The sequence below is a fragment of the Salvelinus namaycush genome, chromosome 2 (assembly GCF_016432855.1).
Source record: "Salvelinus namaycush isolate Seneca chromosome 2, SaNama_1.0, whole genome shotgun sequence".
NCBI lineage: Eukaryota > Metazoa > Chordata > Actinopteri > Salmoniformes > Salmonidae > Salvelinus > Salvelinus namaycush.
The window spans coordinates 44,597,544-44,612,937 of NC_052308.1; the positions used below are offsets into that span (position 1 = coordinate 44,597,544).

The following is a 15,394-nucleotide window of genomic DNA, read 5'->3' on the forward strand; positions in this document are numbered from 1 at the left end:
TTGAAACCACCTCTAACCACCTCTATCTCCTCTAACCCATCCCCCTGTCCTCTACTTCTCTCCTCTAACCCGTCCTCATCTCCTTCTCTCTCCTCTAACCCGTCCTCCTCTCCTCTAACCCATCCCCCTGTCCTCTACTTCTCTCCTCTAACCCGTCCTCATCTCCTTCTCTCTCCTCTCTAACCCGTCCTCCTCAACTCTAACCCATCCCCCTGTCCTCTACTTCTCTCCTCTAACCCGTCCTCATCTCCTTCTCTCTCCTCTAACCCGTCCTCCTCTCCTCTAACCCATCCCCCTGTCCTCTACTTCTCTCCTCTAACCCGTCCTCATCTCCTTCTCTCTCCTCTCTTACCCATCCCCCTGTCCTCTCTTCTAACCCATACCCCTGTCCTCTCCTCTAACCCATACCCCTGTCCTCCTCTCCTCTAACCCATCCCCCTGTTCTCCTCTCCTCTAACCCATCCCCCTGTCCTCCTCTCCTCTAACCCATCCCCCTGTCCTCCTCTCCTCTAACCCGTCCTCCTCTCCTCTTCTCCTCTAACCCATCCCCCTGTCCTCCTCTCCTCTAACCCATCCCCCTGTCCTCCTCTCCTCTAACCCGTCCTCCTCTCCTCTTCTCCTCTAACCCATCCCCCTGTCCTCCTCTCCTCTAACCCGTCCTCCTCTCCTCTTCTCCTCTAACCCGTCCTCCTCTCCTCTAACCCGTCATCCTCTCCTCTAACCCGTCATCCTCTCCTCTAACCCGTCCTCCTCTCCTCTAACCCGTCCTCCTCTCCTCTAACCCGTCCTCTCCTCTAACCCATCCCCCTGTCCTCCTCTCCTCTAACCCGTACCACTGTCCTCCTCTCCTCTAACCCGTCCTCCTCTCCTCTAACCCGTCCCCCTGTCCTCCTCTCCTCTAACCCGTCCCCCTGTCCTCCTCTCCTCTAACCCATACCCCTGTCCTCCTCTCCTCTAACCCGTCCTCCTCTCCTCCTCTCCTCTAACCCGTCCTCCTCTCCTCTAACCCGTCCCCCTGTCCTCCTCTCCTCTAACCCGTCCTCCTGTCCTCCTCTCCTCTAACCCGTCCTCCTCTCCTCTAACCCGTCCTCCTCTCCTCTAACCCGTCCTCCTCTCCTCTAACCCGTCCTCCTCTCCTCTAACCCGTCCTCCTCTCCTCTAACACGTCCCCCTGTCCTCCTCTCCTCTAACCCGTCCTCCTCTCCTCTAACCCGTCCCCCTGTCCTCCTCTCCTCTAACCCGTCCCCCTGTCCTCCTCTCCTCTAACCCGTCCTCCTCTCCTCTAACCCGTCCTCCTCTCCTCTAACCCGTCCTCCTCTCCTCTAACCCGTCCTCCTCTCCTCTAACCCGTCCCCCTGTCCTCCTCTCCTCTGACCCGTCCTTCTCTCCTCTGACCCGTCCCCCTCTCCTCTAACCCGTCCCCCTCTCCTCTAACCCGTCCCCCTCTCCTCTAACCTGTCCTCCTCTCCTCTAACGCCATCCCCCTGTCCTCCTTCTCTGCACTAACCCATCCCCCTGTCCTCTCCTGTAACCCATTCTTCTGTCCTCTAACCTATCCCTTCTTCCTCTCCTCCCAACAGGACGCTGCTGAAGGAGCACCAGATGGAGGCAGTGACCAAAGCAGCCCAGCAGGAGGAGTTAGAGAGGCTGAGGCGTCTGGAGCAGCAGAGGAAGGACTTCATGGCACCACCCGTCCAAGAGTTTTCTCCAGCAGGTGAGAGTCCTATTTCAGCCTGAAGCCCTCTGGACACTGACTGTCATAGAGGGGCTCCATTTCGTGGTTTGTCATAGAAAGGATTCTGTAGGGCCCTATAAAATATTGCATTTTTTTTTGCCTGATTCCGTTTAGGTTTTTCCCAAATTCCATTTTTCTCTCTCCTGTTTTTCCAGGTTTAAGTTCTTTCAAATGTTCATGTTTTTGCTCTCAAAATCACTCTTTTTTATATATATATATAAAAAAACAACCCAATTGGATGTTGTAAGTCCACAACAATGCTTAAACCACATCAGGAGACCACTTTTGAGGTCTCGGAAAATCTAAGAAATTCAAATTTTCGGGTGTAGTGACACTTTAATTAAATTGTGCACCAGCAAAGAGGCCATTGTTTGGGTAGCGACGTTTCTGTAGCGCTCATGTGATGGCAGAGTTTGTAAATTAGAAGACTTCCAAACTTCTCTGCCAATAACAGCTTGTTTTCAGTTTTCCCCTCCTCGCTCAGCACACTCCCATACAGTCCTAGCAAAATGATTTCTTGAGAAACTGCTCTTTTGACCATTTTAAATGAAAACATAGTCTACTTTGTAGTTAACATTTAATTGAGAAGGTTTTTGGGAAATCCATTCCGTCTCTACTAGAAGATGGCTATCATTAGCATCACCTCTGACAGGTTCTCTAATCGCTGACTGCATTCCTGTGCCGTTTCAGAAAGTTGCAGGAAAATATGAATCATTGATGCATTTTGTTAATGTCTTATGAATAACCTGGGCAAATTAATTACTTTTCTAATAAGCTGAATACATTTGGTTGATTTCCTACCAAGTTCAATAAATGTTTTAATATTGTTGAATACAGTTTTAATGTCTGGATTCCGTCTGCGTTCTCCACAACGCGGATTTTATAGAGCCCTAATTCTTCCACCCCATGGTCGAGGGAGATTTATTTTCCTAACCTCTCACTTATTTCCTGTCTCTCTCTCTGTCTCTCTGACTTTATTCACATGGAACGTTAAAATCCCTTACGTTGTCAAAGTAAAAATAGCAACAATGGTCGGTGCGCTATCTCTCATCTCCCCCTCTCCTCCAGTGGAAGCGGTGTCAGGGAGGCCTGGAGAGGAGGAGTTTCAGTGCCAGGGGTCGTTAGAGGCTGCTTTCCTAGCCAGGCAGGACGTAATCTGCCTGGACAGCAGCGACAGCAGTGGAGAGGAGGAGGAGGACGCCAAGCCACCAGCTATCCCCACTATCACACCCACTATCAGAGACGGTAAGACCAGTAGAAGGACTGCTAAAACAGAGAGAACAACCATCACACTCTGTCTAGTAGGGTTGTCACGTTGCCGGTATCATAATACTACGATACTCGATTTTCCATGGCAAAAAACACAAAGCAGACTTAACTATTTGGTCCTTTTAAAAGGGGTAGTTTGGAATTCTGTCAATGAGGCCCTTCATCTACTTCCCTGTAGTCAGATTAACTTGTGGATACCATGTATGTATCTTCGTCCAGTGTGAAGGTTAGAGGTAGTTTTGCGAGCGTTAGCGCAATGACTGGAAGTCTACAGGAACAGCTAGCATGCCAGCTGTTCCCATAGACTTTGTCATTGCGCTAACACTAGTTAGCAATGGTGCTAACGCTAGCTACTTCTTTCAAACCAAAATGGTATCCACAAGTTTATCTGACCCTCGGGAAGTAGATAAAGGTCCTCATTGCCAAAATCCCAAACTATCCCAGTGATATATGTTTTGTGTGCTAATAGCTTGGGAAATGTGACTCTGGGTGACGACACAAGGCTGTTTGTTTCCATTTAGGACTGTTTTCCTTGAGAAACGAAGTCCGCTTCTTATTTGATTGTTTCCTTGCTTCCTACTTGCTTCCATTGTTTCCTACTTTTGAGTATAGTGATACAGGTATTGTGACAACCCTACTATCTACACTACAGGCTTCGACCCAGACATTCTAGGTGAAACCTAGTTATAAGGATCCTTGGTTAGACAAACAGGAACATATCACCCACAGTTCTTGGTTAGTACTAAAAATGCTGTATCTAGAGGGAGCACAGACCTCATAATTACTTCATAATCTATGTGAGTCATAATATCATTTTTAGCTGTCAGGTTATGAATGCTTAATGTCATGAATAGATAGATATACATTTCCCTGCTCTGGACCAAGCCTTCTCTACGTTGGAAATAAGTGTGCTATAAAGCTTTCACTTTTTACATTTATTTTGTTTTTTTTACCCTCCCAAAAATAAACAAATACATCTAATCAATCAAATCCTTCCCCAACCCAGACGTGATCGAGCTGAGCTCTGGGGACGACGACACACTGCCGATCAGCAGCGATTCGGCCAATGAAGATGAAGGTGCGGGGGGCACGGAGGAGAGCAGCGGAGCGCACATCAACGACTCACTCAACCAACCAGACGCCCAGGGGAGGGTCCTGGTCAACATCAACCACCCAGCGGAGGAGGAAGACCTGTACCTCGTCCCACAGCTGGCTCGTGCAGTCAAACCTCACCAGGTATTACAGGGGAGCTACACTGGGCCGTCACTACGGTCCAATTTCCCGTACACAGATTAAGCCTAGTCCTGGATTAAAAAACCTACCTTCTCTCACTGGTTAATCTCCATTGAAAGTGTTTTTTAAGTCGAGGACTAACGTCAAGCCATGTCTGGGAAACCGGTCCTAGTCTTCTAGCTGCTGCAGTGGATGCGTGACTTTGGCCGGCGGGGAGCAGAGCGTGAACCACTTTGTCAAGGTGGTCTCGGGCATGAGCCAAATATCGAATTCGTGAAAAAAGAACTGGTGTAATTTTACACTTAGGCTTCATTGCCATTTTGGGGGGGGAGCGTCTCCCGCTCTGCAAAAGTAACGTGGCCAGTGTAGCATGCCTGTTAGCCCTTACCCTGCACCGCGAGACGCGGAGGCCAAGGTGTACCGTACACGTATGAAGATAGTTCAGAAGTGACACCATTCACCTTTTCCATCGCCGGTCTGCTCTTCACTCGGCTCTTGATTCACCTCTCGTGCTCACCCTTTGCTTTCCATCTCTCTCTCCTTTCCTCTCCCTCCCTCCCAGGTTGGTGGGATCCGGTTCCTCTATGACAACCTGGTGGAGTCTCTGGAGCGCTACAAGGGCAGCAGCGGGTTTGGCTGTATCCTGGCCCACAGCATGGGCCTGGGCAAGACCCTGCAGGTCATCTCCTTCATAGACATCCTGCTGCGACACACCGGGGCCCACACCGTACTGGCCATCGTCCCTGTGAGTTCACCGATAGGGAGAGTGGTTGGGTGTGTGGTTTGAGTGTGTGTGTGTGTGTGTGTTTCTCTTTGTCTCTCTTCCTTTCTCTCTCCCTCTGCTCTCTGTGTGTGTGCATCTATCTAGATTTTTCTCTCTCTCCCCCAGGTGAACACGCTCCAGAACTGGTTGGCAGAGTTTAACCTGTGGCTCCCATCACAAGAGGCCCTGCCCCCTGATAGTGACCCTGCCACAGTCGCAGGACGCACCTTCAGAGTCCACATCCTCAATGACGAGCACAAGTATGTAACATTATATAGTAGAGCTAGCTAACACACTGGTGTGTGTTATCTCCATAACACAAAACACACTAACTAGTATGTGTGCGTGTTTACCAATTTTGACTTGTGTGTGTGTGCGCCCTACAGAACCACGGTGGCCCGGGCTAAGGTAGTGGAGGACTGGTCACGTGGCGGGGGCGTGCTCCTGATGGGTTATGAGATGTACCGCCTGTTGTCCCTGAAGAAGAGCTTTGTGGCGGGCAGGAAGAAGAAGTCCAAGAAGCCCCAGGGACCCGTCATCATCGACCTGGACGAAGAGGACAGGCAGCAAGAGCTCATGAAAGGTCAGGGGTTAGAGGTCGCTGCAGGGCCAGCTGTAGGTGATCTAGGGCCTGTAGTAGTCTGAGTAGGAGTGCTGATCTAGGATCAGGTCCCACCTGTCCATCTAATATTATTCATAGTGATCTAGAAGGCAAATCTGATCCTAGATCAGAACTCTTCCGTGAGACCCCTGAAAATGAGAAATTGCATACCAGTATAACGAGGAAACAATACAGTATAGTGAGTTGACGTTGACGTTGGAGAATAATGCGTTATCGACATCTGCATAAATTACCATTATTCAAATGCCAAGGCTGATGTATTTTCTGCACATCAATAACATCATAGTAAATGAAAATGATGGTATTAATCACTACTGATAGTACATTAGAGAACGGTGTTATTTGATTTATTCATCAGGCATTCCCGTAAGCTGTGTTTTACTCTCTCCTTTCTCACACACCTACACACACACACACACTCTCTCTACTCCTCAATACATTTCCTCAACCTGTGCTTTGCGCTCTCTCCACCCCTCCTCTCCACCTACCCACCCAGGTATCGAGAAGGCGCTGGCCAGGCCCGGTCCAGACGTGGTGATCTGTGACGAGGGCCACCGCATCAAGAACTACCACGCCAGCACCTCACAGGCCCTGAAGAACATTCGCTCCAGGCGACGTGTGGTCCTCACGGGCTACCCTCTCCAGAACAACCTGATAGAGTACTGGTGCATGGTGGACTTTGTCAGGCCTGACTTCCTGGGCACCAGGCAGGAGTTCAGTAACATGTTCGAGAGGCCCATTCTGAACGGGCAGTGTGTGGACAGCACGCCACAGGACGCCAGGTTGATGAGATACAGAAGCCACGTGCTGCATAGCCTGCTGGAGGGGTTCGTCCAGAGGTAAGTTCCACGAATAGGATTTCTCCTGACTTTCTCCTGACTCCTGACTTTGCTCACATTATCCTCCATTCACATATTATTTGCACAACCCTTTCCCCTGACTTAACCAAAATCCTGATCTCAAGTTGTCCAGTAGCCATATGTATCGCGGGTCTCAAAGTAGCAGTGCTGGTCTAGGATCATCTGTCTATGTAATCTTGTTCATTGTGACCTAAAGGGCAAAGCTGATCCTAAGTCAGTACTCCGGCTCTGCTACATACATACATATACGACCCATTATCGCATTACTCAAGAGCAGAGAACAGCCTTACTGGTGTTTAGGGAGAAGATTTTGGGTGACCCAGACATCATCCCCAATCCCAAATCAACCCCTAGCCCCTACTCTCTCCTATAGCTCTTTGAATTGTCTAGGTATACTTTCTAGTAATAAGCTGATCTTTGCGCGTTGTTTCCTCCGTGTCTGTCCCAGGCGAGGCCACGACGTGCTGAGGGACCAGCTGCCCTCCAAGGACGAGCACGTGATCATGGTGCGCCTGTCGCCCCTGCAGAGGGCCCTTTACGCTGAGTTTATGGATCGCTTCAGAGAGGCAGGCAACAGCGGCTGGCTGGGCCTCAACCCGCTCAAGGCCTTCTGCGTCTGCTGCAAGGTTAGTCTGAGATGGCTTCACTGGTGCTGTGGGGTTAGACAGACAGACAGACAGATACAGAGAGCCAGGTAACAGCAGCTACACAATTTCGGATGATTTGGAGATGAAACGCAGGGACAAATGCTAAAACTGGGGATATTATCTTGCATTGGATTTGTGCTACAAATTCTAAAAAGTTAGCATTTGGAGACAGTGGCCAGGTAAACAAAACCGAAGCATGGATTGCTGTCATATCTTGTCCATAGACTGCTTACAGGATAAGGAAACCAATATGTAATTTGGGTGAACTGTCCCTTTAAGCAATCAGCCTAATCTTGACACCTGGACCAGAGTAACATTATTTTAGTCCGTTCATTAATCGTGTGTGTGTGTTTAGATCTGGAACCACCCTGACGTGCTCTATGAGACCCTTCAGAAGGAGAACCTGGCCAACGAGCAGGATTTGGACTTGGATGACATCACGGCGGCCGCTAACCCCCGCTGCGCTGGCCTGAAGGCCAAAGCGGCCGACTCGGCCAACAGCCGGTCCAACGTTACCCTGCCCCCGCTCAACCCCATCCAGGAGAGAGCCAATCAGGTCATCACCTACGAATGGGTACGCCTTGACACCTCTCTCTGTCTCTGTCCTCCCCACCCACCCGCTGGTTGGTTGGCTGGAATTATGTCATGTGCTTCTCCTGAGTTAGTCTGGTCAAACCACACCGAATGTTGCTGTGTCTAGTATCAGGCTACCTTAGTGTTGGGAAAAATGTAAAATAACACCATTATTGCAAAATTATTGCATGAATTTCCACTGTGGGGATTCTAACGTAGGGCTGTTACTTTGACTGTATTTACGCCACACCAGCAGTCATGATGGCAGTCAAATTCCATGTGACCCTTTAGTCATGGTAATTAGGCTTTTCCAAGGTCTGATGCTGCTGATGGTCATTCGTAGTCTACCATACTTGCTAACTGCCTGGTACTCAGTGCTCTATTGTCCCTCTAATCACTCTGACATCAATGCAAATGTTCTCAAATATCTAATCAAACACTTCATGAGAGCCCATGTTTACAAATGAAGCATTTGTGTTATGTGAGTCCACCAGATCAGAGGCAGTAGGGATGAGCAGGGATGTTTTCTTGATAAGTGTGTGAAATTGACCATTTTCCTGCATTCAAAATGTAACGAGTCCTTTTGGGTGTCAGGGAAATGTATGGAGTAAAAAGTACATTATTTTCTTTTGGAATGTAGTGAATTAAAAGTAAAAGTTGTCAAAAATGGTAAAGTACAAATACCCCCAAAAACTACTTAAGTACTTTACACCACTGGTTTCGAGTTTGGGGATGATAATTTTCAACATCAAAATGCACCTTTTAATAAAAGCATTACGTGCGTAATCGTATTTGTGTGCACATTTGCGCTTGTGATCTACTGTCGTGTGGGCATTGCTGTGCTTATTAATGTGAAGAAATAGTCTAATAGTTTATCAACATTTTATGCTAAACGTTCTCATCTGCTGCGTCAGGCTCATTGCTTAACTTTTTTTTTTATTATGGTGATTGTATTAATTGGGATCTATCGCATCCCACAACTGTCCCGGACTATGTTTGGAATATTTATTTCTCGCACAGAATAGGTAAACTTTTGTACTATGGGGGATAATAGATTGACATAGGCTAGTGCTTTTGATGTTCGTTAGGCCTACTCATCTTTTTGGTAAATGTGGACAGTTCTTCCGATTATCTTATATGTACCTCGGAATTGGATAAGGACGAGCGCAGTTGCGTCTCCGATGTGTCTGTCTTCACTTGTAGCCTGTGAGAAAGACCCGATCACGTGACTGAGAGCCATGTGAGTGAGAGAGGTGCTTCGGCACGCAGTGGGGAAAAGGAAATTCTAATTATTATATTCAGCCCAAGGGCACAATGGCCACTGGCTGCAAAACATGTATTTTTTTAGGTGGCATTACGGCCACACAAAGATGATGCAGCCGGGAAATTTGAGGCATTATCAAGTACTTTTCAAATTGTGAATGAGAGACTGGTGAAGTGTGTACAGCCTGCGCAAAAAACAAAACAAAGCAGAGCTCAAACCTTTCAAGCTACTTTTTTCAAATCATCATTAGTTGCATCATGCAGCCTTAGAATGTATTAAAAATCAAAACATATAGCCCAATGTTTGTATCACAACTAAAGTTACATTTAATAACTCTAAATTAAGCATATTGGAGTACCTGTGTCTTTGGTAACCTCTCAACACAGAATAGCCGTATGTGCGCACTCCCTCAAATCGTTTGGAGAAAATATCCTTCATTTTATTCAGCTATGTTCAATTGTATTCTTCATACTATAATATAAAATAATGCCACGGAATTCTAAGCAAATCTTGTCTGCTAAATGAACTGGTGTAGCCCACAGCCATATGGCATAGCCGGATCAGGGCCTAAAATAAAGACAACTCTATTCTGTTCTTCTGAAATAGACTCCATTTTCTTCATATGATGTTTCTTTAGACCTGTCTAAAAAAAAAAAAAAGTGATTTATTGTGATGGTGTAGGCTATATTATATGGATTTATTATACATTTTAAAATGTAGATGTTCCAAAGGTTTGCATCACTGTCTTGTAGGCTATGCGTGGAAGCCAGGAGATGCTAAATGTTTTTATGTTAATTAACAGTCAATTACCGTGAGACCGGCAGTTATTTACTTGACAATCACCGGCTGACAATGTGACCGACCACAGCCCTATTCTAACGTTATATTGTAAAACGTTAGACCTTCCCTTGGTGTGGAAGAATGGACAGCTTCACTCACCCACTTCCTGTCCTGTTCCATCTCTGTTCAGGCCAAGGACATCATGAGCAACTACCAGACTGGAGTTCTGGAGAACTCCGCCAAGATGCTGCTGCTCTTCCATCTGATCGATGAGAGCGTGATCAGAGGAGACAAGATCCTGGTCTTCAGGTTGGACCTATTCCTACGGCTGTTTCGGAGTGTGTTTATGTACATCATCGGTTTGAATGAAGTGTTTTCTCTATGAGCGTACCCTTATACTCTAACAATGTTGACCTTTTTTCTTGCAGAGGACGGAAATGTGTGTTTTTGCTTTTTAACCTAGAAGTATCCATATGGTTGTAGTTAACTGACTTGAATGTGTTTTTAACGTGTGTGTGTCCATCAGCCAGAGCTTGTCCACCCTGACTGTCATTGAAGACTTCCTGACCAGACGACCAATGCCAGCAGGCCGTGTCTCCCCGGACAACCATGGCCAGAACCAGACCTGGGTCCGCAACATCAACTACTACAGTGAGTCGTCGTCATCGTCCACATGACCCTGTTCCCATGGCAACCACTACTCCCGGGGCGGTGTCAGTGTCGTCGTTCCCATGGCAACCCTTTGACTCTCTTTCTGTGTCAGCTCAGCTGTGAACCAAGATCCAATTTAGATGCCCACTAACGTACTCTGTTGTTCCAGACTATTAGACCGGAGTTGTTTTCACGGCAAATTGTCCTGTGACATGTACTTGGCTTCAAACTGATAACTTTACTCATCTACACTCTCACTTCGACATCTCAACCATCAGGGCCCATATTCATAATCTCAGAATGGGAGTGCTGATCTAGGATCAGGTCACCTCTCTCCATTCGTTATAATCTCAGCCCAAAAAAACAATGAATGAATCTGAGCGGCCCAGGTGTTTTATTTTGCTTTATGAAGTCATACGGCCCCCTACTGCACTGACCACCGCACTACACTAGATCCACTAGTGAAGTATTTTTGCATCCCAAATGGCACCCTATTCCCTACATAGTGTACTACTTTTTACCAGAGCCCTACATGGGGAAATAGGGTGCCATTTGGAACGCAAGACGATTTGACTGGAATCGTCCCATGATGCTGATGTGGTGAATGTGTCTTGTCTGTCAACCCCCAGGGTTGGATGGGAGTACGTCTGCTTCAGAGCGAGAGAGACTCATCAACCAGTTCAACGACCCAGAGAACACCTCCACGTGGGTCTTCCTCCTGTCAACGAGGTACTAGACTGTACACACACACACACTGATACGCATAGAAGTGAAATTGCTGTGATCTGATGGCTTCTGCCCTTTCTAATAATTATATTTCTATGCTTATATATTGTTCAATCAAATACACAACAAATGCAGTGTTAACACAGGCAGCCCAATTCTGATTGTTTTTCCTCTAATTGATCAGATCAGATCAGCTCGTTTGCCTATAATTGGGCAAACGATCAGAATTGGGCTACCTGTGCAAACGAAGACAAATACACTCAATTAGACACTCACTCACACAGATATTTTTTCACACACACAATTGCATATATTCCCCCTTTTGCATACACTTGATCAGCCGTTCACTTAGGCATATATACACACACACACACACAGGGTAACACACACACACTTGTGCATGTTGTTAATAAGCCTGTGTTGTGTGACTTGCAGGGCGGGCTGCTTGGGGGTGAACCTGATCGGGGCCAACCGGGTGGTGGTGTTTGATGCGTCGTGGAACCCGTGTCACGACGCCCAGGCGGTGTGTCGAGTGTACCGCTATGGCCAGAAGAAGCCCTGCCACATCTACCGCCTGGTCTGTGACTTTACCCTGGAGAAGAAGATTTACGACCGACAGGTCTCCAAGCAAGGCATGTCTGGTAAGAGGGGGGGTACAGTGATGCACGATATGACTGTGTGGGTGTGGAAATTGCTGTGTGTGGGAATTAATTTGAGATACTTAAATCGGAATGAATGGCAGCGTGTAGAATTTGAAGTTGAATTATGAATGACGGCATAGTACAAGCCAGGAGAGTCTAATTAAGCAATTGGGCCCGAGGAGGTGTGGTATATGGCGAATATACCACGGCTAAGGACTGTTCTTTTGCATGATGCAACGCGGAGTGCCTGGACACAGCCCTTAGTCGTGGTATATTGGCCATATATCACAAACCCACCAAACAGCCTTATTACTATTATAAACTGATTACCAACATAATTAGAGCAGTAAAACTAAACCTTTTGTCATACCCGTGGTATACGTTCTGATATACCATGGCTTTCAGTCAATAAGAATTCAGGGCTCAAACCACCCAGTTTTTATAGTTGGTCAGTAACACACTGTGATTGGTTGTGTCCAGACCGCGTGGTGGATGACCTGAACCCGGTTCTGACGTTCACCCGCAAGGAGGTGGAGTCTCTGCTGCACTTTGCAGAGGAGGAGCCTGACCCGACCAAAGCCCCTCCCCAGCCCCACAAAGAGATGGAGACGGTCATCAGCCAAGCCTGTCAGCTCTACCCCCACCTCATCACTAAGGTACGCTCACACACTCACTCTCTCACAGATAAACACTGTCATGCATCACTGTACATCATTACTATGGTACACGCGCAATCGATCAACCCTGTTGATCTGTACCCTACCAGGAACCCTTCCACCATGAGTCTCTGCTGGTGGACCGGAAGGAGTCCAAGCTCACTAAAGCAGAGAAGAGAGCCGCTAAGAAGAGCTACGAGGACGAGAAGCGTGCCTCCGTGCCCTACTCTCGCCCCTCCTACGCCCACTACTACCCAACCAGTGACCAGACCCTCATCAACATCCCAGCCTTTAACCAGCGCAACTGGTGAGTGACAATCTCTCTCCATTCTCTTACCTGCGCTATCACAGCACTAACAGACAGGTAACTGCCAAAATAAAGGAAACACCAGCATTGTATCTTAGTAGGGCATTGGACCACCACGAGCAAGAACAGCTTCAATGCTCCTTATACACATGGAATTATAGATATACCTCTCCTTAATGCAACTGCTGTGTCAGATTTTGAAAAAACGTTACGAAAAAAACAAACCATGCAATAATCTGAGACGGCGCTCAGAACAATAGCCAAATTAGCCGCCATGTTGGAGTCAACAGATACGAAATTACATCATAAATATTCCCTTACCTTTGATTATCTTCATCAGAATGCAGTGCCAGGAATCCTAGTTCCACAATAAATTGTTGTTTTGTTCGATAATGTCCATTACTTATGTCCAATTAGCTAATTTTGCTAGCATGTGTAGTACACGTGTCCAAACGCTCACGCAGATGCAGGCAAACGTTGGACGAAAACTTCAAAAAGTTATATTACAAGTCGAATAAACTGGTCAAACTTAGTAGAGAATCAATCTTCAGGATGTTGTTATCATATATATCCAATAACGTTCCTACCGGAGCATTCTTTTCAGTCTCTAGAAGTAATGGAACGCATGGCGATATCATGAGGAAAGTGCGTGACCAAGAACTGGCACTCTGCCAGACCACTGACTCAAACACCTCCCATCCGGTCCCACAACACAGCATAAGCTTCATTCCACGTTCTACTGACTGTTGACGTCTAGTGGCGTAGGAAGTGCAAACAGATCCATATATTACGGGGAATTGAATAGGCGATGACTTTAACATCGACCACTCTCAGAATTCTCACTTCCTGTTTGGATTTTTTCTCAGGTTCTTGCCTGCCATATGAGTTCTGTTATACTCACAGACATAATTCAAACAGTTTTAGAAACTTCAGAGTGTTTTCTATCTAATAATAATATGCATACATTAGTAACTGGGACTGAGGAGCAGGCCGTTTACTCTGGGCACCTTTCATCCAAGCTACTCAATACTGCCCCTGCAGCCATAAGAAGTTAAGGACAACAAAGTCAAGGTATTGGAGTGGCCATCACAAAGCCCTGACCTTAATCCTACAGACAATTTGTGGGCAGAACTGAAAAAGCGTGTGTGAGCAAGGAGGCCTACAAACCTGACTCATTTACACCAGCTCTGTCAGGAGGAATTGGCCAAAATTCACCCAACTTATTGTGGGAAGCTGTGGAAGGCTACCCGAAATGTTTGACCTAAGTTTAAATTGTTTAACCTCTTACGTCTGAAATCCCATTAATTAGCCATTTTGCCACAACTTTGGAAGTATGCTCCAGGTCATTGTCCATTTGGAAGACCCATTTGCAACCAAGCTTTAACTTCCTGACTAATGTTGCTTCAATATATCCACATAATTTTCCTGCCTCATGTTGCCATCTATTTTGTGAAGTGCACCTGACCCTCCTGCAGCAAAGCAGCAAACCACAACATGATGCTGCCACCCCCAGTGCTTCATGGTTGGGATGGTGTTCTTCGGCTTGCAAGCCTCCCCCTTTTTCCTCCAAACATAACGATGGTCATTATGGCCAAACAGTTATATTTTTGTTTCATCAGACCAGAGGACATTTCTCAAAAAAGTATGATCTTTGTCCCCATGTGCAGTTGCAAACCGTAGTCTGGCTTTTTTATGACGGTTTTGGAGCAGTGGCTTCTTCCTTGCTGAGCGGACTTTCAGGTTATGTCGATATAGAACTCGTTTTACTGTGGATATAGATACTTTTGTACCCGTTTCCTCCAGCATCTTCACAAGGTCCTTTGCTGTTGTTCTGGGATTGATTTGCACTTTTCGCACCAAAGTATGTTCATCTCTAGGAGACAGAACGTGTCTCCTTCCTAAGCGGTATGATGGCTGCGTGGTCCCATGGTGTTTATACTTGCGTACTATTGTTTGTACAGATGAACGTGGTACCTTCAGGCGTTTGAAAATTTTGTGGACTTGTGGAGGTCTACAAAAAAAATGTCGAGCTCTTGGCTGATTTTCTTTTGATTTTCCCATGATGTCAAGCAAAGAGGCACTGAGTTTGAAGGTAGGCCTTGAAATACATCCACAGGTGTACACCTCCAATTGACTCAAATTATGTCATTTAGCCTATCAGAAGCTTCTAAAGCCATGACATCCATTTTCTGGAATTTTCCAAGCTGTTTAAAGGCACAGTCAACTTAGTGTATTTAAACTTCTGACCCACTGGAATTGTGATACAGTGAACAATTGTTGGAAAAATGACTTGTGTCATGCACAAAGTAGATGTCCTAATCGACTTGCCAAAACTATAGTTTGTTAACAAGAAATTTGTGGAGTGGTTGAAAAACGTGTTTTTAATGACTCCCAACCGTATGTAAACTTCCGACTTCAACTGTAAGTGTTCAATTTGGTTGAGATCTGGTGACTGAGACACACACACTCTTTAAACCCCCCATGCTCATTTGAGACCTCTCTTTCAAAGTCACTGAGACGTTTTATTCTAGCCATAGTAGGTCAAAAACATTGGACAACTGGGTATTTTTATACATGACTCTAAGCATGATGTTTATTGCTTAATTAACTCAGGAACCACACCCGTGTGGAAGCACCTGCAAATACTTCAATAGGGCTGTGCAAGCC

General features: G+C 46.5%; 1 protein-coding gene across 1 annotated transcript in view; it reads left to right on the forward strand.

Annotated features, from left to right (window-relative positions):
- The window catches only part of LOC120063736 (helicase ARIP4-like), a 36,307-nt gene that overhangs the window by 11,332 nt on the left and 9,581 nt on the right, over positions 1-15,394 (forward strand). Inside the window, exons 4-18 of the mRNA XM_039014035.1 lie at positions 1,581-1,714; positions 2,804-2,980; positions 4,011-4,240; positions 4,800-4,982; positions 5,127-5,260; positions 5,387-5,583; positions 6,119-6,461; positions 6,931-7,108; positions 7,485-7,703; positions 9,937-10,055; positions 10,273-10,397; positions 11,027-11,126; positions 11,559-11,764; positions 12,245-12,420; positions 12,531-12,727. Of these exons, the coding sequence (XP_038869963.1) occupies positions 1,581-1,714; positions 2,804-2,980; positions 4,011-4,240; positions 4,800-4,982; positions 5,127-5,260; positions 5,387-5,583; positions 6,119-6,461; positions 6,931-7,108; positions 7,485-7,703; positions 9,937-10,055; positions 10,273-10,397; positions 11,027-11,126; positions 11,559-11,764; positions 12,245-12,420; positions 12,531-12,727 (2,718 nt within the window). The remainder of the gene's footprint in view (positions 1-1,580; positions 1,715-2,803; positions 2,981-4,010; positions 4,241-4,799; positions 4,983-5,126; positions 5,261-5,386; positions 5,584-6,118; positions 6,462-6,930; positions 7,109-7,484; positions 7,704-9,936; positions 10,056-10,272; positions 10,398-11,026; positions 11,127-11,558; positions 11,765-12,244; positions 12,421-12,530; positions 12,728-15,394) is intronic.